The sequence below is a fragment of the Macaca nemestrina genome, chromosome 17 (assembly GCF_043159975.1).
Source record: "Macaca nemestrina isolate mMacNem1 chromosome 17, mMacNem.hap1, whole genome shotgun sequence".
NCBI classification, from domain to species: domain Eukaryota; kingdom Metazoa; phylum Chordata; class Mammalia; order Primates; family Cercopithecidae; genus Macaca; species Macaca nemestrina.
In genome coordinates this window covers 88,692,773-88,717,510 of record NC_092141.1, presented here as the reverse complement: position 1 = coordinate 88,717,510, position 24,738 = coordinate 88,692,773, and the positions used below count along the sequence as shown (strand labels likewise).

Below are 24,738 nucleotides of genomic sequence, written 5' to 3'. Positions count from 1 at the left end.
GTTTGAATGTGTCTCTCCAAAATTCAAGTTGAAACTTAGTCCTCAATGCAACAGTACTGGGAGGTGAGGAGGCTGTAATGGCTCTGCCCTCTGGGGTGGGATTAGAGCCTTATATATTATATTATTTTATTTTGAGATGAGATTTTTAATTAATTTTTTTGAGACAGAGTCTCACTCTGTCACCCAGGCTGGAGGGCAGTCGCGCGATCTCAGCTCACTGCAACCTCCACCTGCCATGTTCAAGCAATTCTCCTGCCTCAGCTTCTCAAGTAGCCGGGATTACAGGTGCCTGCCACCACACCCAGCTAATTTTTTTGTACTTTTAGTAGAGACGGAGGTTTCACCATGTTGGCTAGACTGGTCTCGAACTCCTGACCTGAAGTGATCCACCCACCTTGGCCTCCCAAAGTGCTGGGAGGTGTGAGCCACCACACATGGCCTTGAGATGGGATTTTGCTGTGTTTCCCAGGCTGGAGTTAAATGGCTCACTGCAACCTCCGCCTCCTGGGTTCAAGTGATCCTCCCTCCTCAGCCTCCCAAGTAGCTGGGACCACAGGTGTGCGCCACCATACCTGGCTAATTTTTAAATTTTTTTGTAGAGACAGGGTTTAGCCGTGTTGCCCAGGCTAGTGTTGAATGCCTGCGTTCAAGCGATCTGTCTGCCTCAGCGTCCCAAAGTGTTGGGATTACAGGCGTGAACCCCTGCGCCTGGCAGGATTAGAGTCTTATTATAAAAGGACTTCCCTTCCTCCATGTGAGGACACAGCATTTTTCCCCTCTGGAGGGTGCGGCAACGAGGTGCCATGTGGGAAGCGGAGATTCTTGATCTTGGACTTCCCAGCTTCCGAACTTCGAGAAATAAATCTCTATGACTTGTAAATCTCACAGTCTGCAGTGTTTTGTGATAGCAGCAGGAACAGATGAAGACAACACAAAATACAGAACGCTTTTCTCTTGTGTTCACCATTGCCTTTGGGTCACTGTAGCAGGATGGGGCCCCACTCAGCCGACGGAATAGCAGAGGTCCTCACCCGCCCTACAGTGCAGACACCACGTGGAGCTCCTCACCTGAACACAGAGGAAACTGGGCACAGAGGGAGTGAATGATTTGCCCCAGGTCTCGTGTACGATCAATGGCAAAGCTGGATGTGAAAACCAACAACGAAAAAGAGTCAGCCCTGGGTGACGATGATTAATGGGTCTCATTCTGGGTGGGTGGTGGCAGGGCCCCAGCCTCAAGTATTGTCTTCAAAAACAATCATCAGGGCCGGGCGCGGTGGCTCAAGCCTGTAATCCCAGCACTTTGGGAGGCCGAGATGGGCGGATCACGAGGTCAGGAGATCGAGAGACGATCCCAGCTAACACGGTGAAACCTCGTCTCTACTAAAAAATACAAAAAAAATAGCCGGGCGAGGTGGCGGGCGCCTGTAGTCCCAGCTACTCGGGAGGCTGAGGCAGGAGAATGGCGTAAACCCGGGAGGCGGAGCTTGCAGTGAGCCGAGATCCGGCCACTGCACTCCAGCCTGGGTGACAGAGCAAGACTCCGTCTCAAAAAAAAAAACAAAAAAAAACAAAAAAACAATCATCAGATCCAAACAGCATCTGATTGTTGTTGGAACTTTTGGTTCTTTTCCTGTACTTACTGGCCATTTGAATTTCTTTGCAGAATTGGCTCTCTCAGTTTCATGTGAGAGGAGCAAACCTCTTTTGAAAATGATATAAATGGAAAACATTAATTCTTTTTTTATTCATTATTATTTTTTGAGACAGGCTGCAGTGCAGTGGTGCCATCATAGCTCACAGCAGCCTTGAACTCCCAGGCACGCCTGGCTAATTAAAAAAATTTTTTTTTTGTAGAGATGCGGTTTCTCTACATTGTCTAGGCTGGTCTCGAACTCCTGAACTCAAGTGATGCTCCCTGCTTGGCCTCCCAAAGTGCTGTGATTACAGGTGTGAGCCACTGCACTCAGCCAAAACCATTTCCATTAATTTTTTTTTTTTTTTGAGACAAAGTCTCCCTCTGTCACCCAGGCTGGAGTGCAGTGGCACGATCTCACCTCACTGCAACCTCCACCTTCTAGGTTCAAATGTTTCTCGTGCCTCAGCTTCCTGAGTAACTGGAATTGCAGCCATCTGCCACCATGCTTGGCTACTTTTTTTGTATTTTTAGTAGAGATGGGGTTATGCCCTGTTGGTCAGGTTGGTCTCAAATTCCTGGACTCAAGCAATCCTCCCCCCTCAGCCTCCCAAAGTTCTAGGATTATAGGTGTGAGCCACTTCACCCAGCCAAAACCATTCATTCTTTAATAAAGTTGTAAGAACAACCATGTTAAGAACCGAATGAACAAGAGGCAACCTTGTGACAGCTGCAGCATTTTGGGGGTGGGCTCTCCTGTGGGCAGGTGCAGCTTGAAAGACATGACCCATCCTGGACGGACACACCCAGGGCTAAACAGTTACAAATTTCAGGGAGCTGCCCCTAAGCCGTGCGTGTAGCTAACATTTTCTTTTTTCTTTTCTTTTTTTTTTTTTTATGACGGACTCTCGCTCTGTCGCCCAGGCTGGAGTGCAGTGGCGCAATCTTGGCTCATTGCAACCTCTGCCTCCCGGGTTCAAGCGATTCTCCTGCCTCAGCCTCCCCAGGAGCTGGGACTACAGGTGCCTGCCACCACACCCGGCTAATTTTTGTATTTTTAGTAGAGACAGGGTTTCGCTGTATTGGCCAGGCTGGTCTCAAACTCCTGAACTCAGATGATCCACCCACCTCGGCCTCCCAAAATGTTGGGATTACAGGCATGAGCCACCACGCCCAGCCTGGTAACATTTTCATTTACGACACTGGACTCACAGAGGGGTTTCTCTGCAGGTTGGTTTGTTGAAAAGGTTAGTTCTTGCCTTTTGCTCTCCAGAACGTGTTTCTCCCGAGAGCTGGTGATTAAAAAACCCACTTCCCTGATTCATTCCAGACATTGGAAATACATTCAACCTGTGTGTTTTATTAAAAGGGACAGCTGGGGAGGTGCTTGTTAAGGTGTGCTCTGCTTCCGACACCAAAAGCAATCTGATGACGTTTGAATCGGGTGACGGAGAAAGAGTCATTTTCCATGTTGGGTCACCAGCGTCGATTCACAAAGTTTGCTTTACGGCCCACAGCTGGGGCCAAGAAACCCAAAGGGGAAGTTTGCCGGGGCTCTCTGCGGTGCCCTTGGCCACTTTGCCTGTGCTTCTCCGACCAAGGAGTCCGGACTCCTGCTGGCCTCTGCTGGGAGCTGATGGATGTCAGGTGAGGACAGGCCAGGTCCCCCTGCGGCTCGCTTCACCCAGCCCTTCCCTCTGAGTCTCCCAACAGAAGCTTTTATTAACCACCCCGAGGATGGGACCACTGTGTGGAAGCCACTGAGCAAACCCTGTCTGAAACATGGCCATTATCTGCCTTCTGCTTTTTTTTTTTTTTTTAAGATGTGGCCGCAGAATCTGTTTTCTTTTAGTTGTGGTAAGACACACATAACAGGGCCGGGCACAGTGGCTCATGCCTGTAATCCCAGCACTTTGGGAGGCCAAGACTGGTGGATCACCTGAGGTCAGGAGTTTGAGACCAGACTAGCCCACATGGTGAAACCCCGTCTCTATTAAAAATACAAATATTAGCTGGGCGTGGTGATGTGAGCCTGTAATCCCAGCTACTCGAGAGGCTGAGGCAGGAGAATCATTTCAACCCGGGAGGTGAAGGTTGCAGTGAGCTGAGACTACCCCATTGCACTGCAGCCTGGGTGAGAGAGCGAGGCTCTGTCTCAAAAAAAAAAAAAAAATGCACATAACATTTACTATTTCAGCCATTTAACAGTGGCAGTTAGTACATTTACAATGTTATGCAACCATCACCACTAACTAGCTCCAAAGCGTCTTTATTATACCAGAGAGAAATCCATTAGGCAGGCACTTCCCACCCTCCTCCCTCAGCCCCTGGCAACCTCCCATCTCCTTTTTGTCTATGGAGCTACCTATTCTGGATATTTCCTATGAGTGTAATCGTGTAATATGTGGCCTTTTATGTCTGAATTCTTTCACTGAGCATAATGTTTTTCATGGTCCATTCATATTAGAGTATGTATCAGTACTTCATTCCTTTTTTTATTGAGACAATATGTCACTCTGTCACCCAGGTATGAGTGCAGTGGTGCAATCATAGTTTACTGCAGCCTTGACCTCCAGGGCTCAAGAGATTCTCACACCTCAGCCTCCCAAGTAGCTGGAACTACAGGTGTGCACCACCACGCCTGGCTAATTGTTTTTTCTTTTTGTAGAAACAGGGTCTTGCTATGCTGCCCAGGCTGGTCTCGAACTCCTGGGCTCAAGCAATCATTCCACCTGCGCCTTTCAAAGTGCTGGGATTACAGGAATAAGCCACCATGCCCAGCTAAGTAGTTTGTTCCTTTTCATGGCCAAATAATATTCCATTATATAGATAGACCACATTGTGTTTGTCCATTCATCTTTGATGGACATTTGTTTCATTTCTACCTTTTGGTGAGTGTGAATGATGCTGCTTGTTACATCTGTGTACAAGTTTTTGTTTGAACACCTGCTTTCAATTATTTTGGGTGTATACCTATGAGTGGATTGCTGAGTCATATGTGTACACAGGAAATTTTAAATTTAAATTATGATTCAAATATGGATATTTCCAGATATGGTTTAATTCTAAAAGAGTTTACTTGATGAGCATTTTACAAGACATCGGTTACTATTTTTAAAAGTTTGAAGGTGGGCACAGTAGCACACGCCTGTCATCCCAGCACTTTGGGAGGCCGAGGTAGGTGGATCATCTGAGGTCAGGAGTTCAAGACCAGCCTGACCAACATAGTGAAATCCCGTCTCTACTAAAAATACAAAAATTAGCCAGGCATGATGGTGTGTACCTGTAGTTCCAGCTACTCGAGAGGCTGAGGCAGGAGGATCACTTGAACCTGGGAGGTGGAGGTTGTAGTGAGCCAAGATCGTGCCACTGCACTCCAGCCTGGGCAACAAGAGTGAAACTCTGTCTCAAAAAAAAAAAAAAAAAGTTTGAATAAATTATTCAAATAATTTCAATAATTCGATAAATTATTCCATGTGCAACTTACTGAGGAATTGTCAGAATTCCCACAGCAGCTGCATCATTTTACACTCCTGCCTGCCATCTCTGAAGGCTGCAACATTTCCGCCTCCTTACCAACACTTACTATTTTTTTAAAATAAAAAGTTCTAGCCATCTTAGGGGGTGTGCAGTGGCATCTCGCTGTGGTATTAATTTACTTTTCTCTAATGACGGGTGGTGGAGGTGTCATCTTTCCTGGGCTGCTGGGTGTTTGCACTGCCTCCCTTGCTTGTTATCAGCTGTGGACAGTGGACAGGTCACTCCCCTCCCCTAAACCTCAGTTTCTTCTTCTGTCCAAAAAGGAACTGGCCTAGGGTCATGGCCTCCAAGTGTCTTCACCCACATGGCCTGGAAAAGAATTTTAAAAAATAATGGTCCCTGACACCTTTTAAGATTGACAGCTACCATTTTTTCACCATGAAGTTTACATGGTTGCAAAGTATGTGATTTCCAGCATACTGTAAATTTTGGCATTTAAAAAAATAAAACTGCTCTTCACTCTGTAGAAGCCAAAGCTGACATTTTATCCCACTTCCAGTATCATTGAAGAAGTCACAATTCCTCAGCTGAAACCAGAAATCACAGAGTCCCCAAATTATAAAACCTTAACTGCTTCCTGTGGACCTGGACTCTACAGCAACAAGAATTTTAGCTGACTTTTGCTTTTCCCAGCCGGTGTCCGAGCTTTTAGGATTAGTGTAATCACGTGAGGAAGCTGCCGCTGACCACCGGAGGCAGAGTAGTGTAAATTTACTAACCTTGATTCTCTTGGGATTTTTTTTTTCCCTTTAAATACTTGTTGGATTTTTATATTTGGTGAGCCAGTCCTTCTGAAGTCTGATTCCTTTGAAAGAAAGCTTTTTTTTTTTCTAAGTGCAGTCTGCCTCCAGTTTTCCTTGGGCTATCCTTTTAAGTGTATCCAAGGAAATAGAAATAAGGTAGCAGTGTGACCCAATAAAAGGGCAGGTTCTTTTTGATCCTTTTCTCCTTTACCTCTGGGTTCTGTTTCATTTCTTCTACAAAACTTTATTTTAATAAAAATTTTTATGTTTGAAAGTAATTCACTGATCACCCAAGCATATGTCTGCAACAAGAACAGGCACATGAATTATTCAAACTTTAAAAAATGTTAACCTATGTCTTAAAAATGCTCATGAAGTAAATTCTTTTAAAATTAGACCAGGTCTAGAAATAACAATATTTGAACCATCATTTAGATTTAAAATATTTTGTTTCCTGTGACTCTAAGGCTGTCAGTATTTAAAAAATTTATTCTGCATTGAATATTAAATTGAATTATTAAATTGATCAAACCAGCATAAATATATTAAAATTGCAGTATATGTTTATTATATACATAAAAGTAAAATTTTTGTTGGACTACATCTCTTAATGAGATGGATGGGACTGTATTTTTTCCCAGTGGTTCAGGTGTCATTGGGTAAATATTATTTATTGTCTAGGACAGAGCCCAGAATCAATTCCAAACCTGTTTTTATTTTTATGGGCTTGGACCGTGAGAAAACTCATTTATGTAAATTGATCCGTGGTGATGGACAGTTCTCTTAGGGTTGCCTCTCCACTGTTTGAACCTCTTCAGACACTGAAGCCAAAAGTCACACAGTGATCTGTCACCAAAACCAAAGCCGAAAACATAGCCTGATTGGGTTCTCCAGTCGCCGGGAGAGACTGGGGCCTTCGGGGGTTGCTTTCCCGGCTCCCCGGGTGCGCGAGTGGCCCGGGTCCCTGCCCCGCCCCAGAGGTGCCCCATCCCTCCTCCAGCCCCACGGGATGGCAGGGCGACCTCTTCCAGGGAGCGGTCCGGGCTAGGGACGGAGCCATCCCGGGGGTGGGGGTCCCGAGGCCCAGTCCCTCGCGCGCCCTTGCGGGACCGCACCCCCGGCGGCCCAGGCGCGGGCAGCCCTGACCTGGGCGGGTTGCGCGTTGGCTGCGCCGCGCCCTGGGATACCGTACCCGGTCGCTCCCTGAGGCGGGGGGTGCGCAAGGCCGGGCGAGGGGCGGAGGGCCCGGGGGACTGCGCTGACCGTTCCGTCGCGGGGTGCGGGGCCGGAGCCCACGGCGCTCCCAGAGGCCGTCGGGCCCCCAGGGTGCCCCGCAGGGCCCGGCCGCAGAGAGGGCAAAGATGTGGCGGCCGGCGAGGGGGAGGGGGTGGCACTAGCCTGCTGCGCGTGCGCCGACCCGGGTGCGACCCCTGCCGCCCGCCCTACTCATTACGGCCCACCCCGAGGGCCTGTTGCCATCGCTTGTCCGCCCGCGTCGGGGTCCCGAGTGGGTGTGTGGGGTGCATGCGTCATGTAGCGTGGACAGGGCTGCAGCGTGTGCGGTGTGGGTGAAGGGTGTTGTTCGGGCGCATGTGGGGTGTGTGGCTGGTTGTGGCATGAGGTGGTGCACACAGTGCCAGATGTGTGCAGTGTGTGCGTGTGTGTTTTGTGTCTATGGGTGGGGGGAAGGGGTGGCAAGCGCATGAGTGTGCCTGTAAGTGTGCCGGTGTGTAGCGTGCGTGGATGCCCGTCGCAGATGTGTAGTGTGTGTGGAGCGTATGCGGGGTGTCCGTGTCCCGGTCCCGCCTGAGCCCCAGCTCTCGGCTTCTTGGACTGTGGTGGTGGCGGCTGTGGCTGGCGCGGGATCCGAGGAGCGCAGCGCCGCGCGTCACCATGGCAACAGATGCTCCTGCAGCCCCCGCGCCGCTGCGGTGGGGAGGGGGCCCTGCGCACCTCGGACGGTGGGCGTGGGGGAGGGGAGGCTGCTCGTCCCAAAGAAGCCCGCGGAGGAACTGGGCTGCCCCGGCAAGCACCCCGGGGAATCCTCCCTCGCCTTGACATCTCTCCTGGTGGGGCGCCGGGGCAGGGGTCGGGACGCGGTACCTGCTGCGGAGGAGAACCTTGCCTAGGGAACCCGGGGACCTCACTCGGGTCCTCTGCAGGCCTGGAGCTGGGGACAGAGTAATTCTTGCTGTTTCTTTCCCTTGAAAGGCCCCACGCCAGGTGTTTGCAGCTCCTAGGTCGGAAGCTGCAGGCGTGGTTATTCCCCCTTAGGATCGGCTTGTGGGAGATGAACTCGCCCATTCCAAAGACGGGGAGCCCAGGCCTTAAGGAGTCCAGGACGGCATCGCGAGCAGACTTGTCGGTTACATGAACCTACAGGTGCTCCTGTTCCGACCCAGGACACAAGGAAAGGCTGATAGTGAACCAAGGAAGTCCCTGCCTTTGACACAGGCTGGACGTCAGTGCAGAGGAGAGAATCTGGGCCCGTGCTCCCTGCACTCTGGAAAGAGCGAGCTTGTTTGCATAAGCAAGCAGCCCCTCTCTGGGAAGGCGCTGGCCAGGCCCCATTGGGATGGAGCCTGGAGGCGCCTGTGCTCCCCTACCTCCTCTGCCCAGTGCCTGGCCCAGGAGTGGTGCTCCCTTTTCATCCGTTTAACCTGAGGAGGATGGGCGAGACCAGCTTTCACTCCCTCATGCATTCATTTATCCATAACCTTTATCAGGTGCAGCGATTCTGCAGCGTGGGGTCCAGGCCAGCAGCAGCGAAATCACCCGGGCTCTGGTCAGAAATGCAGACTCTCAGGCCCACCCCAGACCTGCAGGTTCAGGAGTGTGGGAGTGGATGCACGTGGCCCGCCCCGTGCCAGATCTCACAAGGCGATTCTGAGGCTTGTTCAGATTTGGAAACCACTGATCCAGGGTGGTCTTTGTGCTACGGATGGGACTACTGATTCCTTCCCTCAGGGGATCCCCCCCGCCCCGAAAAACCTGGCCCTGAGGGTTTCAGTTCTCCTCTCTAAACTACCAGTGCTCACTTGGGGGTCCATCTAGGACTTCAGCAAGCAATTATCCTTGACCACTATCTCAAGGCTGGGTCTAAGCTTGACTGAAGCTTTTTCAGAGAAGGAGGAGGAGGAGGAGAAGGAGGAGCTGGAGGAACAGAAGGGAGTTCTCAACTCTCACTGCTTCAAAAGGTGCCCGAGGAAGTGAGGAAGGCTTCCAGGAGTGTTGAGGGGCCCAAGAGCGCCGCCTCCTGGTGACAGTATACAGAGCTGACTCTACTGGGGAGGGGCCTCCTAACCAAGCTGGCTCTTTTCTCTTTTCTTTTCTTTTCTTTTCTTTTCTTTTCTTTTCTTTTCTTTTCTTTTCTTTTCTTTTCTTTTCTTTTTTCTTTTCTTTTCTCTTTTCTTTTCTTTTTTTTCTTTTCTTTCTCTTCTCTTCTCTCTTCTCTTCTGTTTCTTTTTCTTTTTCTTTTTTTGAGACAGAGTTTTGCTCTTGTCACCCAGGCTGGAGTGCAGTGGCGCGATCTTGGCTCACTGCAACCTCTGCCTCCTGGGTTCAAGTAATTCTCCTGCTGTAGCCTTCCGAGTAGCTGGGATTACAGGTGCCCACCACCACACCCAGCTAATCTTTGTATTTTTAATAGAAAGTTTCACCATGTTGGCCAGGCTGATCTCAAACTCCTGACCTCTGGTGATCCACCTGCCTTGGCCTTCCAAAGTTCTGGGATTGCAGGAGTGAGCCACCACGCCTGTCCCCAAGCTGGTGTTCTGTGTCCCAGTGGTGTGACCTGCCTTGCAAGAATCACCCCAGTCAGTACCCGGATGTTTTGTGTGGTACTGCTAGCACCTGGACTGGCTAAATTCAGAGAAGGATCTGGGTTGACAGGTTTGTGTGGATGATGTATCTGTGTGACTCGTCCCCAGTCAGCTCCAAGTGGCTCCAGTATGCAGTACATGGCTTTGTGTCACCTGTGGTTTTCTTCCAAGTCTGTTTCAGTTGGGCTGATGGTAAAATGAGCTTCACACAGTCAACTGCAAGGTTGGTGTTGAGCAGTCCTGACTTGGTCATCCGATAGCCAGGAAGGGTGCAGGGCACCTGGGAAATACCGTGCATTTGGCAGGGAAGACTGGGGGGAATCTGTGGATGCTGCCCATGGGAGGCCAGTGCTATCCTCCAGAAGCTTCTTGGGCTGGCCACATGGTTGATGGGCAGAGGAGGCAGGCCAGAGCTTGATGACCCCCAGCAGGTTTGCTGTTGGTCAACCTCTTGTATGTAATTTGTCATGTTCCCCAGCCACCTTAATTATTACTTAGTCAACATTTCTCTTTAAATCAACTCATTCTTTGTTACTTAATATGATTTTTTTTTCTTGAGACAGTGTCTTGCTCTGTTGCCCAGGATGGAGGACAGTGGTACAATCTCGGCTGACTGCAACCTCCAATGCTCAAGCGATCCTCCCACCTCAGCCTCCTGAGTAGTTGGGACTACAGGCATGCACCACCACACTTGGCTAACTTTAAAACTTTGTAGAGACGAGGTCTCACTATATTGCCCAGGCTGGTCTCGAACTCCTGGGCTCGTGATCCTCCTGCCTCTGCCTCTCACAGTGCTGGAATTACAGGCATGTGCCATTGTGCCCAGCTAATTTAATTTTTTAAAAGACATTTTTGGCTGGATACAGTAGCTCACTGCTTGTAATCCCAGCCCTTTGGGAGGCCAAAGTGGGTGGATCACTTGAGGTCAGGATTTGGTGACCAGTGTGAAACCCAATCTCTACTAAAAATACAAATATTAGCTGGGCATGCTGATAATTACAGGTGGCAGGCACCTGTAGCCCTAGCTACTTGGGAGGCTAAGGCAGGAGGATCACCTAAGCCTGGAAAGTGGAGATTGTAGTGAGCTGAGATTGCGCCACTGCACTTCAGTCTGAGTTGACAGAGTGAGACTCTGTCTCAAAAAAAAAAAAAAAAAAAAAGAAAAAAATACTTTTTTAAGGAACATCAAGAGATCCCTTAAGTTAGGCTGGGCATGGTGGCTCATGCCTGTAATCCCAACACTTTGGGAGGCCAGGGTGGGCGGGGCGGGTCAGCTGAGGTCAGGAGTTTGAGACAAGCCTGGACAACATGGTGAAACCCCGTCTCTATTAAAAATACAAACATTCGCCTGGTGTAGTGGCACACGACACGCCTGTAATCCCAGCTACTCGGGAGGCTGAGGCAGGAGAATTGCTTGAACCCGGAGGCGGAGGTTGCAGCAAGCCGAGATTGTGCCTTTGCACTCCAGCCTGGGTAATAAGAGCGAAACTGTCTCAAAAAAAAAAAAAAAAAAAAAAAAATCGCTTAAGTTAATTTTAAAAAGGAAAAAGAAAAAACAGATGTCAATGAAAAATGAGTAGCACTAACCAAAAATTGAAGGTGATTATAGAAACAAATACAAGGCAAATCAAGCTGTGGCAACTGTCCATCCCATGCTGTTGCTTGGCTGCCAGAGCTCTGAGCCTGGTGCCTCTCTTCATGTCACAGAAGACATCTGTTAGGGGTGGGGTTCATGGACCAGAAACGTTCTGCTAGAGAAGCAAGAAGGCTTGGAGGTGGGTCTAAAAGAGTGAATGACATTCTCACCATTTGATACAAGGTAATTGCCGCCCTGTCTCTTCCTAATACCCAGGCCTTCCATGTACCAGGCCCTATTCGCAGCTGTTTGTGAATATTAACTCATGTTATCACTGAGACCACCCTATGAGACAGGTCCTGCCACTGGTCCTGGATTTACAGAGGAGGACAGGCCCAGAGAGGTTAGCAACTTGCCCAGGACCACAGAGCAGGTGTTGGAGAGGGGAGCTGGATTTGAACTGGGACTGTGCTGCTCAGGGCGGCACCCCTGACATTTGACACCCAGGGCTGCACAGATAGGAAAATCAGCCCCCCGTGCATGCAGCCAGGCCTCAGCCCCCCGCTCCTGACCCCCGAAACTCCATCAGCGAGTGCTTGGTCAGCCACCAGGACTCTCGGTGTCTTTGTGACACCAGACATCTGGGGTAATGGAATACTGAATGTGAGACAGACTTGGTTATTTTCCTCTCTCTCCTCTCTTTCTCCCCTGTTTCTTTTCTTCTGTGGATGAAGCAATTCTCACAGCTCCTGTTGGCCTAACCCCTGCCACGCTGACGAACAGGGCTGAGCAAACGTGGTGGTGGTGGTCGGGGGGCTCAGAGGAAGGCAGGGCTTCTCTTGGAGACCGGGCAGTGGCAATGCCGGCACCCGTGGGTGCTCATCACTCCGAGGACGTGGATGTGGACTCTACCTGGTCTCCTCTGGCCGGGCGGGGGGCAGGCTCAGGCCGGCTGAGACTGGAATTGGGCCCGTCCAGGGAGGGTCCCCGGCCTCTGACCCCAGCCCAGCCGCAAAGCCAGAGCTTGTGCAGGTGGGTGGCTGGCCTGGGTGTCATGGGGGTGTGGCTGCAGGCACTGGCATGGGGACCGGGGTAGTCCTTCCAGGAAGAGCAGTTGGATTGTGGACCAGGGGGCCCACAGGCCAGACCAAAGTCCAGGCTCTTCAGCCCCAGGCAGCCGGTCAGGCTGCTGCGGAGAGCAGGCTGGGATGGGCCCTGGAGATTCCATGGAGCTGAAGCCACAGGCAGAGGCAGGAGACCCCGGGTGGGGGTGGGGGTGGGGGCTGGGGGCCACGGGCTTTGGAGGCAGGGAAATAGGCAGATCTGACAAACTCAGACTTCAAAGCCTGTGTCTCCCAGCGCCCCAGCTGGTTTACTCTGCAGAGTGGCACTGACAAACCCAGCACCTCCCAGGGCAGGATTTTAATCCTCCCAGGGGCTGCCATTCTTGAGCACCTGCTTGGGGCCAGCCTCTGTGCCAACCTCCCCGCAATGTGCCCACCTCACTCTCAGGTACCCCAGGGAGGTGGGCATGGTCCTCATTATCTCCCTTTTTCAGATGAGGAAACTGAGGCTGGGGAGGGTCAACTGCTTTGCCAATGCCACAGCATTTGGTGGGGGGCCAGGGCTGGAACATGAGTTGATCTGACTCCAAAGCCTGTGCTCTTAACCGAAGGGTCTCTCGGCTCCTGGCCACGGCCACCCCCGTCCCGTGTCAGAGCCAATCCGCGCGACTTTCTTTGCGGTGTTTCCGCCTTGTTTAACGTGATTTCTTGCTGAGCACTGTGGCTTACAGATGCCTTCCCCCCTTCCTTTCAGGAAACTCACCCCTTTCCCAGGACTGGGCAGCCGTCCAACCAGGGCCCACCCCTAATGAGAATGGAGGGGTCCCTGGGGTTGTGAAGCCTGGCAAGGAGTTAGAAATTTCTCCCGCGCTGGGGCCAATGGTGGGACCGTCGGGAAACCAGCAGGCTTTAGGGAAGAGGCTCCCCTGTGCTGACTGTCGCGGCTTGGCCTTTATTCCCACAGGTGCTTTGTGCCGGGGCGGGCCCCTCCCAGGTGACCGAGGCCGGGTCTGCAGGTCTCCGCGCCCGCAGAGCTCTCGCGCGCCCCCGCGTGGCCGCAGACGGCAGCGCCGCTTCGGGAGCGGGGTTTGCAGGAGGAGGGGCCCGAGTGGGAGGGGCAGGGGCTGGGGGCCGGTTATGGGACCTGCGCGCCGGAGGCCCTGGACCTGGGCTGCCGGGCTTATTACCAGCACCATAACAGCCAAGCAGGGGCTGGTGCTGCCGGGGACAGTGGCATGCAGCCTCTGGCCTGGGATAAGCTGGAGAGGCAGGGACCGTCCGCCACCAGCAGAGCATCACAGCGAGACAGGCGGCCCGGGGCCTACGGGCAGCTCCCGGAGGCTTCCAGGAAGAGCAAACAGCACGCGTTGGCCTGGGAGGAGAGGATGGGGCAGGCTGAGGGCAGGTCTGATGGGACAGGTGAAGCAGAGGTGCGATTGGACTGGGAGGGAGGGATCGTGGGAAACAGGCTGGGGGGCCGGTGGGGACGGTGGGGCGGCAGGCAGTGGAAGCGGGCAGCGCTGCCAGGGATTCCTGCGAGGGCACAGGTGCGCGGCAGGTGTGGACATGGGGGTGGCGTGATGATGTGAGGCTTCAGACCCTTCTCCCAGGGCTGGGAGGCGAGGGGTGAGCACCGTCCCAGGCCTGGCTGGCAGTGTGCGGATCCCAGGAGGCGGAAGAGCTTCCCCTAGTCTTCTGTCTGCTTTTCTGGCTGGAGAAGGAGGACTCTGTAAAGTCAGGGCAAGGACTGCGTCCGTTCCACAATGTGCCCTTAACTGGCCACATGTACTTTCAACATTTCCTTTAAAGAAAAGAAACGGGCCCAGGAACTGGGCCCAGTGGCTCATGCCTGTAATCCCAGCTCTTTGGGAGGCCAAGGCCGGAGGATCGCTTGAGGCCAGGAGTTCGAGACCAGCCTGGGCAACATAGCTTGCTTTTTTAAAAAAGAATTAAAAATTTAAAAATTAATTGGGCATGGTGGTGCACACCTGTAGTCTCAGCTACTCAGGAGGCTGAGGTGGGAGGATTGCTTGAGCCCAGGAGGTCGAGGCTGCAGTGAGCCGTGATTGCATCACTGTACCCCATCCTGGGCCACACAGTGAGAATCTGTGTAAAAGAAAAGAAGCTGGCCACAGAAAACAGCCTAGTTCCAAATGGAATTTACCAGGCTGTGATGAAAACTTCGGACCCCTCAGCTCTTAGCCACCTGCACAGCCCAGCAGATGCTGCTTGCGAAAGATGATTCTGCAGGCTTCTTCCCTACTTTGTGTTCAGTGACCTCACTTTGGTAACTCAAAATGGGCCATGGTGGGAGTATTGATGCCGCAGAAATGGGTAAGGGCCAACATCAGGGCTTTTTGAGGGGGGTCTGGAGAGCCGGTTTGCTGGGACGCCGCTGTGGCTGCCCCTCTGGGGAAAAGCCCTGTGAGAATGTGCAGAGTCACGTGGTCTTCGATTTTCCGTGCTTCAATTTCCTTGTGTGTGAGTCTGAATAATGACGTTTTCTGAGTCCCTCTCTTGGTTAATGTGGAGAACAAATGGTTGTGGACTCTGGCGCCATGGAAACCTTATCACGTCCCTGCCTAGTGCTGGAAGACTTGCTTCAAGGACCCAAGCCCCTGAGCACAGAGAGGCAGGTGTTGTGGCTGAAAGTACTCGGGACCAGGACCTTAAAACTGGCATTGACACACCACCGGCCACTCTTTGGCACCCTTGGACCAGTCAGCTAACGTCTCTGGGCTCCGGCATCTTCATCTGCAGGAGGGGTTTGGGCTGAAGGGTCCTTTGTTCCCCTTCTGGATGTGACATTTGGCATGCATGGTCCTCTCCACCACATACATCTCCACATTCCTACTTCTCTAAACCCTAAACCTGCTCCTTTCTCTTTCATTTATTTATTTTTGTAGAGACAGGGTCTCACTCTTGCCCATGCTGGAGTGCAGTGGCAAGAACAAGGCTCACTGCAGCCTCCACCTCCCAGGCTCCAGCGATCCTCCCACCTCCGTCTCCCCCCAAGTAGCTGGGATTATAGGCACGCAGCACCATGCCTAGCTAATTAAAAAAAAATTTCCTACAGAGACAGGGTCTAACTATATTGCCCAGGCTGGTCTTGAACTCCTGGGCTCAAGCGATCCTCCTGCCTCGGCCTCTGGAAGTACTGGGATTCCAGGTGGAAACCATTTTGCCCAGTCTCATTCCCCTCTTGATTCATGAAAAGCTCTGGGCGTTTCCTGTCTCACCAGCCTCGCCTTCTCAGTGAGTGGTGTGGTCACCATCTCTTCTCAGTCCACTCCTTGTGGCTGGGGGCTTTCATTGAGTCCCATAGCTTGTGTTGACAAGTCTCAAATTTAAATTGCCAGACTAAACTGCATCCCTGGGTATGGACCCATCTGTACAACCTGTGCCCAGGAACAGCTGCACATGGCCGCGTCACCAGCATTGAGGCTGATCACGGCCGAAACAAGTCTCAGCCTCCCCGACTCCTGTCCCCAACATTTTAGCATGTCAGCAAGTGGCTCAAGACCCAACCATTGGACCCATCCTTCATTTTTCTACTTTCTTCACCCTCCCGCATAATCTGTCCACAAACCTCGAATGTCGTGCCTCTTAAAGGTATTTGGAATCTGTGCACATTGCAGCTTCTCCACCCCTGCCACTGGAATGTCCTGCTGGGCCCTGCAGCAACCTCCAAACTGGCCACTTCCTGCTCCCGTTTCTGTCCCTGGCCCAGCAGTAAGACCCACTCGTTTAATCGTCAACCTCAGACCCTGTGTGACCTCAGCTTGGGGCTCCCCGCTGTGTATCCAGCAACCTCCTGCCTTGGGGCTGTGGTCAGCTCCTGTTAGAGCCTCGCTCTGTGCCAGCCTGCAAGCACACTGGCCTTCTGTCTCATCCAAAACACGCCAAACCTGTCCCACCGTGGGGCCTGTCCCTGGCTCTTTCCCCTGCCTGGAATCTCTTTCCCAGAGCCTGGCATGTCTGGCTTCTTGTCATTCTGATCTCTCCCTAAATCCACCTTCTCAGAGAGGCCATTCCACGCTGGGCAAATGAAAAGGTAGTGCCTGCCTCGCCGCTGCCTGTGGCTGTCTCTTCTCCGCCATCACCAGCATCTGAGCACTCTGCCCATGGATTCATTGGCTTTTGTATCCTCTGCTTTCTTGTGCCTTTAAATGACAGGTTCCAGACTCCAGGGCCTGGACTGTCTTGTTCGACTGTTTTGTATCCTGAGCCCACCAGAGCCTGGCATGGAGCTGGCTCCCGTTACATATTTTTGGGATGAATGAATGACTTTCTTCTGCTTGGTCTAGGAGGCTGTGGCTGCACAGACAGACAAGGGAGCACTGTCCTCAGAGGCTCCCGGGGAGTTCCAGGAACACAGCCCCGGAGCTCTCCTCCCAAACGCACCCCACGCATGTCCTTGGAGGCCAGCCTCCAGAGAGTTCCAGGAACACAGCCCCGGAGCTCTCCTCCCAAATGCACCCCACGCATGTCCTCGGAGGTAGGCTTCCAGAGAGTTCCAGGAATATAGCCCTGGAGCTGTCCTCCCAAACACACCCCACGCGTGTCCTAGGAGGCTCCCGGAGAGTTCCAGGAACACAGCCCCAGAGCTATCCTCCCAAACGCACCCCACACGACGGTTTCCGAGCTATCCCCAGAGTGGAGCCCAGAGATGGCAAGAAGGAGGGGAGGCAGCAGCTCTGGCCAGAGGCTGAGGGAGTTCTGGCTTTTGGGGGAGGGTGGGAATTCTGGCCACTGGTCCGGGTGGTCTGCTCTGGAAAGACCTCCTCCAAGCCCAGAGCAGAGAGGCCGGAAGGGTCAGCCGCGGGATCTCAGGGGTGATCAGTCGCCTCTCTGTGGCAGCCAGGTTAGTGGGAGTCACCCACTTGGTGGGGCCTGGCAGCTCAGTTCTGGCTGCCTAGGACTGTAGCCGGACATCAGGGTGGAGGGCCAGGGAGCGTGGGGCCACCCTCCCGCCTCTGCTTTCTGGGTCTCTGACCTTGAGCCATGGGGCGTTATGCGACCTCAGACAGAAGAATCATGGTCCCCAGCAGTCCCATCACAACGAGGGCCCAGCTGCTGGGCAGGACAGCAGACCTTCCGTGGAGCGGGAGAGCAGGCCTTCCGTCAGGCGGAAGAACAGGCTCTAAGGAAAGCCAGAGGACCCGTGAGGGAGAGAGGGATGGCTCCTCACCCCAGCTCCCCCACAGTAGACTCAGGGTCCTCTGGTGGTCCCCACGAGCCCCCCACTTCCTCTTTCACCGCCGCCTTGGTCCCATGGCCCTTGTCCACCACGGCACTTCACAGCCCTGCTCAGGAGGGCCCAGCCCTCTCCAGCCAGGCCCCCACCAGGGTCGCCACCTTGTCAGTTTCCAGGTGACCTTTGTCCCCAGGATGGGTCAGGTTCAGGTGGGGAGGTGTGTGTGTGTGGGAGGCTGATACAGGAAGATTCTAGAAAGGAGGCCCTCAGGTTGCTGTGGTGGGGAGTGGGGAGTGGGGATCCAGCAGCCAGGAGGTGGGCATTGCACAGCAGGCCCGCCTGGGCCACCCTTGCTCCCTCTGTCCCCTTCTTGAGCAAGGCTGCCCACTCCTCCCGCTCGCCCTCTTGTGCTGCCCGAGATGCATGAGGTGCTCCTGAGAGGTCACGTGTTGTGGGAATGTGAGGGATTCCGGTATTCCCCAAAGCCAGGGGAGGCAGCCCCACTCGGGGTTTGAGGCGTATCCTGGTCACAGGCACGCAGGCACCCACGTGTGCACACCTGTGCACACTCGAGCAGGCCGGGATTTGGGGCACCCTGCCCTCACCTGCGTGCAGCATAGGCAGCAGGGTGGCCGGGTCCCCATCGTTGGCCTCGGGCACGATGCCCAGCAGCCGGCACATGAGCTCGTACACGTGGACGCTCTCAAAGGGCTCCACCTCCAGGCCCGCCTTGAAGCTGGGGCCCACAGCGCGGAAGATGGTCTTCATGTCCATGTCTTTGTTGTCAAAGCCGTGCTCCCCATTGTTGAACTGGACGTTAACTCTCTGCCGGGGAGTGGTAAAGGGTCCTGGGTCCTTGCTGGGAGCAAGAGACCCTCTCCACCTACCCTATCCACCCTACGAACGCCCCCTTCCCCTTAGGAAGGAGCACCAATATGGGGGCTGGTGGGGTTCCAAGACTCAGTTTCCCTGAATTCTCAGCGTCTGGAGATCAGTCACCCTACAGAGTGAAGTTCAGGGAAGGTCCAGTTAAATGAACGGAGACCAGACCCTGAGTAAATGGGGGTGGAGCGAGCAGCTCCAGGCTGCGGGCCCTGCCTCCTGGGTGGTGGTGAACGCTGGTTCCCATCGGTCACTTCCTTTCTGGGGATGTCTGCTCCCTAATCTGTGCTTTGCTTCTGGCTCAGCACAACTGTGCTCTCTGCTGAGGGGAGGTCGGGCTCCTGCCTCTTTTCTGCCTCCTCCCTGTCACCCTTGGGGCTGGACTCCTACACTTTACCCTGGACACGTAGGGCACACACACACGCCTATCACACAGTGCTCGGACGTGACGGGTGCAGTTGTGCACACACACTCCCACTGCGTGATGCCTGAATGTGGGGGGCACACACACACTACTGCCTCGTGAAGGGTGTGTCCCTTCAGTGCTGACGCTCCTCAGACTGGGGGCCAGCTAGAAATAGGGAGTGCCTCTATAGAGATGGAAGGAGAGGCCAGACGCAGTGGCTCACCCCTGTAATTTCAGCACTTTGGGAGGCCAAGGCAGGAGGATCGCTTCAGCTCAGGAGTTTGAGACCAGCCTGGGCAATATGCAAAACCCTGTCTCTACAAAAAATACAAAAATCAGCCAGGTGTGGTGGCTCACACCTGTAATCCCAGAACTTTGGAAGGCCGAGGTGGGTGGATCATCTGAGGCCAGGAGTTTGAGACCAGCCTGGCCAACATGGTGAAACCCTGTCTCTACTAAAAACATAAAAAATTAGGCATGGTGGCAGGCGTCTGTAATCCCAGCTACTCAGGGGGCTGAGGCGGGAGAATCGCTTGAACCCGGGAGGTGGAGGTTGCAGTGAGCTGAGATCGTACCACCGCACTCTAGCCTGGATGACAAGAGTGAAACTCTGTCTCAAACGAAACCAAACCAAACAAAACAAAACGCACACAAAAATTAGCCAGGCATGGTGGCATGCACCTGTGGTCTCAGCTACTCAGGAGGCTGAGGTGGAAGGATCCCTTGAGCCTGGGAGTTTAAGGCTGCAGTGAGCTGAGATCCTGCCATTGCACTCCAGCCTGGGCAACAGAGCAAGACCCTATCTCAAAACAAAACAAAACAAAACAAAAAACAAACAAAAAAAGACCCAGAGCCCGGGGAGGGAGCCCCCAGAGGTGGTGCCTCCAGCAGGCGACTCACCCCGTGGATGACGTAGCCAAGGTCGCTGTACATCAGCAGAGGTGTGACCCTGGGGTTGTTGGCGTAATGGAAGGTCTCGGGGAACTCCTCCTTCTTGTAGATGTGGAGCTTGGGGTGGGCATCCTTGAGCGCATTGTACACCTTCTCCAGCCTCCCTTCTTTAGGGAGCAGCATCCCGTTTGGTCCGTAGTCCAGGAGCTCAAACTTGATGTCCTGGAAGGTGAAGTTGGGGAACTTGTGGAATTCGACCAGGTCGCCAGCCTGCTTGTCCACGGTCGTCATGCCGTGGTCGGAGGTGATGATCAGGTTGAGGTGGTCTGTGAGGTGGTTGCGAGCAATGCTCTCCCGCAGGTAGCCCACGGTCCGATCCACCTGCCGCACCATCTCCCTCCTCTCCGGGGACTCGGGGCCGTACTTGTGGCCCGTGGAGTCTGGCTCCCCGAAGTAGAGTGTGACCAGATCCAGGTCCTCCTCCGTGAACCACGCCATCACCGTGTCGATGTTCGCTCTCCACTCCGTCTCATTTTTGTAGTTGTGCGCGATGCCTTCCTTCCGGCTCCGCGTCACGGCCACCCCTTGGTAGGTGACGTTCCCGCCCGGGTAGAAGAAGGAGCCAGCCCTCAGACCCTGCCAGACAAGGCAGCGTGAAGGACAGGACTCCTCAGTGGGCGCCCCTCATCCCATGCCTGTGAACACATTTGTCCCCCACCTGCCTCATCCTCTGTTCCACCCACCCATCCCTGCTCCTCGCTGCAGCTACGGGGCCTTCAATTTCTACAACATCCCTGATCTCATGCTCTATAGGGGGTAAAACCTGATTTTATAGAGGAAACGACAGGTGCCCACTGGACTTGAGCACTAAACGAGACATCAGGGTAAAAATGTTCCTAGATACGCAGTGTCTGCCTCATCACTGGGCTATGATGCCTGCCTCGAGGCCACACTGCCCAGAAAGCATCTCCTTCTGAACTGAAGTCTGGCCTGCCCTGCTGGGCTCTGGTCCGGGCATGAGTCTGTCTGTCTGTCCACCTGTGTCCCGTCCACCTGCCCCTCCAGCCTTCTGCCTGGCCGCCTGTCTGCCCCTAACTCGACTGCTGCTTTATTTAGAATTTGTCCCCCCAGCCCTCTGTCCACCCCACCTGCCCATCCACTCCCCCAGGATATTCTTTCATTGGATCAAGCGCCTTGAGATGCCAGGGTCTCTACCTTGGCTTCCTGCTTGCAAGCCTGTGGAAGGAGCCCTGAGTGTGTCTATGGATCCTTCTGGAGCGAGGGAACTCCGGCTTGAGTGGATACCTTGGCTCTGGGGTGGGCATGGGCTCTGACGTTTATTCCAGCCTCATCTTGGAAACCTCCACTGACTTTGTTTACTGGAAGCCTCGCCTCTGGGCCAGGAAGCCCCCAGAGCATTGCAAACTGGGTGGGGGGCGGTCCTGGGTCAATACTGTAACCCACCTCTCATTTTATCTTTGGCCCTTTAGAATTTAGCTGCTCAGCTCTGACAGGGATGTGGGAAAGGGAGAAAGTCGTGTAATTGTTTTTTTTTTTTTTTTGAGACGGAGTCTCGCTCTGTCGCCCAGGCAGGAGTGCAGTGGCCGGATCTCAGCTCACTGCAAGCTCCGCCTCCCGGGTTTACGCCATTCTCCTGCCTCAGCCTCCCGAGTAGCTGGGACTACAGGCGCCCGCCACCTCGCCCGGCTAGTTTTTTGTATTTTTTTAGTGGAGACGGGGTTTCACCGTGTTAGCCAGGATGGTCTCGATCTCCTGACCTTGTGATCCGCCCGTCTCGGCCTCCCAAAGTGCTGGGATTACAGTCGTGTAATTGTTAAATGCGTTCTTGTTGAGTCACAATGATCTTCCCAGCCTGACCCTCACCCCCAATGCTGCAGGGCCCAAGGGTGCAGTTCTCCCTCTGACTAGGGGGACAGAGCAATCCCTCTTGCTCCCAGGGCCCCCCAGGGAGGACTGGGCAGGGCTGTGTCCATGGGCCGAGCCGGACATAGCTCACTGGTTAGTCCTCACCGGCACCCACCACCTGCCCATTCTGGGGCCCTACTTCACACTCTTCTGTGCCAGGGTAGGCCAGGAGCCCCGAGACCCTGGAGTGGGGAAGGGACCTGCTGTGGATCTCACATGGTTCCAAGCCTCGCCTGGGCCTAGGTGCCCCCATGCTCTGCAATGTCAGTATGGGTGGGGGTGACATTACCTGCCTCTGGGCCGTGATCCAGATGGGCACGCTGCCATTGTCCCACCACCTCTGGATGCCCAGCGTGGCGTGGTAGGGCAGCTTCACCTTGCTGGTGGTATTGTAGTACATGTTGTGAACCACCCCGTGGTTCTCGATATATTTGCCTGAGGGAGGAAGAGGTGCAGAGGGTGGCAGGATGGACCCGGGGTCACAGCGAAGGCCGGACCCAGGGCTGGAAGAAGCGAAGTCAAAGCCGCCTCGGTTTCCCTGTGTGCTGGGTGGGGAGTGGGCCTGGGGCAGGGCTGGGAGGAGCAGACTTCTTTCTGCGCTGCCCCGTGGGAGCCAAGGTTCGAGGTCATGTCCGAGACAAATAGACACGTGTTCTTTGAGCTATTGTACCAATTGCACTTCCACTTTCAGTTTGTCCTGCAGCTGGACGGGCACATAGGCACGAATGCATGTGCGGGGATCCTGGTGGCAGACTTGTTTGCTTTAGCAAAAGATTGCGGGTGACCTCCATGGCCATCAGGAAGGCACTCTTTAAATAAATGACGGCCCAGCCATCAGATGAGACCCCAGGCAGGAATTTCAGTGAACCAGGAGATTTTTTGAATTTATTTTTGTACAGGAAACACGTGCACATGGTACTAAGCCCGAAAGGTGCAAACGGAGAGATGAAGTGGAGAAGGTCCCTCCGTCCTCATCCGCGATACAGAGAAACAGGGGCGCATGGACGGGAGAACCGCACACCTCCGTTTGCGGTTAGAAGGGGCTGAGGTTGCAGAAAGGCTGGTGTGGGGATCAGCTGCTTGTGTTGGGGTGAACGGTGTCCCACCACGTTCATGCTCACTTGGAACCTTGGCATGTGTCCTTATTTGGAAATAGGGTCTTTGCAGTGTGATTAGCTAGGGTAAGGGGATGTATACTGGAGAAGTGTGGACGCTAAATTCAGCGACTGGTGTCCTTGTGAGAAGAGGAAAGTTTGAATACAGACACTCACAGGGAGAGACCCTGGGAAGGCGTAGGGAGAGGTTGGAGTGATGCTGCCACCAGCCCAGGAATGCCAAGGATTGCGGAGGCCCCGGGAGCCAGAAGAGGTGAGGAGGGAGCCTCTTCTGCTAGAACCTTCGGGGCGGGTGCAGCCCTGCAACGCCCTGGTTTTGGCCTTCTGGCCTCCAGAAGCATGCGGATCCATTTTTGTGGGTTTAAGCCAGTCTGCAGTTCTTTGTTGCAGGGGCTCTGGGACACCCATGCAGGGTCTTTGGAGGATGACCCAGGTTTGGGAGGTGGGCAAGCCCCCTTAGGGAGGGCCAGGGGTGTTTGCTTTTCAACTCTCTAACACCTTTTTTGCAGTACTTGGCTCTTTATTATTTTAATATTGTTTATTTTTTTGACATGGGGTCGTGCTCTGTCGCCTAGGCTGGAGTGCAGTGGCGTGATCGCAGCTCACTGCAACCTCTGCCTCCTGGACTCCAGCAATCCTCCTGCCTCAGCCTCCCTTTTTTTTTTTTTTTTTTTTTTTTTGAGATGCAGTCTTGCTGTGTCACCCAGGCTGGAGTTCAGTGGTGCGATCTCAGCTCACTGCAACCTCCACCTCCTGGGTTCATGCAATTCTCCTGCCTCAGCCTCCTGAGTAGCTGGGATTACAGGCATGCGCCACCAGGCCCGGCTAATGTTTGTATTTTTAGTAGAGATGGGGTTTCGCCATGTTGGCCAGGCTGGTCTCGAACTCCCAACCTCCAGTGATCTGCCTGCCTCAGCCTCTCAAAGTGCTGGGATTACAGGCGTGGGCCACTGTGTCTGGCCCCATACTTGGCTTTTTAAAAACCTATGTGTGTATTGTCTACAGCCTGGGCAGATCTGTCAGGGAGGTGTTGGGTGGGAAATGGAAAAGCTGGAAGGGAGAAGGAGAGGCTGACACAGCCAGCTGGAGGGGCAGGCAGGGGAGGGGAGCCGTGGGAGTCATCAGGGAGCCCGCCATGCTACCCTCCTCCTGAAGCCTTCTGGGGTTGCTGCCCTGGCTGCGGCCACAGCTTTAAGGACCCCCCTGGTCATTTTTCTTTGTCCCGGATCTGTTGCTACCAACGGTGAGGATTCCTAATGGTCCCCTTGGCTGTGTCCTGTGCATGGAATGAGGACCTCTCCCCTTTATCCTGCATGACAGGGCTCTATGCCACCTGGTTTCTCAGGCCCTCCCACCCCCAGGCCCCATCCTGGGGCGGTACTCACCGGTGACCAGGGTGAAGTGGCAGGGGCTGGTCATGGTGACAAAGGCGGGGGTCATGTAGCGTGCCTTCACCCCGTCTCGGGCCATGGCATCCAGGTTGGGGGTGTCCACGTCCTGGTCATAGTTCCAGCGGAAGCCGTCGAAGGACACCAGAAGCAGCTTGTTCCGGGAGCCCTGACTTTGTACCGGTGCCCCGGCCCCAGGAGCCAGGAGCGTGGCCAGAGCCACAGTGAGGAGGATGGCTGGGCCTCTCATGCTGGGCCTTCCAGATGGACAGGCACACAGGGTGCCTAGGACCGGCTTCTGCCGAGGAGGGCAAAGTCCCAGGGTCACCCGGGCTGATCTCATCCCGTGCGTCTTTGGAATGTGGCTGTGCACATCCCTGGGTCGTACCTCGGGAGTGGGCTCCCCAGCCGGGTCAGTGCCACCCCTGATCCCAGCCTCACGTGTGTGGGGTGGCATCAACTTGAGCATCTGCCTTTATTGCCAGCCACGCCCTTGGGGCTCCAGGCTCCTCCCTCCCTCCCCAGAGTGTGGACAGTGACCCAGGGCTCAGAG

The 24,738-nt window shown here is 54.0% G+C and overlaps 1 protein-coding gene across 1 annotated transcript; it reads right to left on the bottom strand.

Annotated features, from left to right (window-relative positions):
- Positions 1 to 17,225: 17,225 nt before the first annotated feature.
- Positions 17,226 to 24,450, bottom strand: LOC105469259 (ectonucleotide pyrophosphatase/phosphodiesterase 7). The gene is made up of 5 exons (XM_011720103.2): positions 24,183 to 24,450; positions 21,972 to 22,117; positions 19,766 to 20,392; positions 18,183 to 18,402; positions 17,226 to 17,523 (listed from the first exon to the last, which is right to left on the bottom strand). Exons 1-5 carry the CDS (start codon positions 24,433 to 24,435, stop codon positions 17,393 to 17,395), a joined length of 1,377 nt encoding a protein of 458 aa, XP_011718405.2. The 5' UTR covers positions 24,436 to 24,450; the 3' UTR covers positions 17,226 to 17,392.
- Between the last annotated feature and the right edge of the window lie 288 nt (positions 24,451 to 24,738).

Excerpts from the sequence above, each read along its gene's own strand:
- LOC105469259 (XM_011720103.2), bottom strand. The coding sequence starts at position 24,435 with ATGAGAGGCCCAGCCATCCTCCTCACTGTGGCTCTGGCCACGCTCCTG. Across the intron at positions 22,118-24,182 it reads CCACTTCACCCTGGTCACCG|GCAAATATATCGAGAACCAC; the intron begins GTGAGTACCGCC and ends TTCCTCCCTCAG. Across the intron at positions 20,393-21,971 it reads GGATCACGGCCCAGAGGCAG|GGTCTGAGGGCTGGCTCCTT; the intron begins GTAATGTCACCC and ends CTTGTCTGGCAG.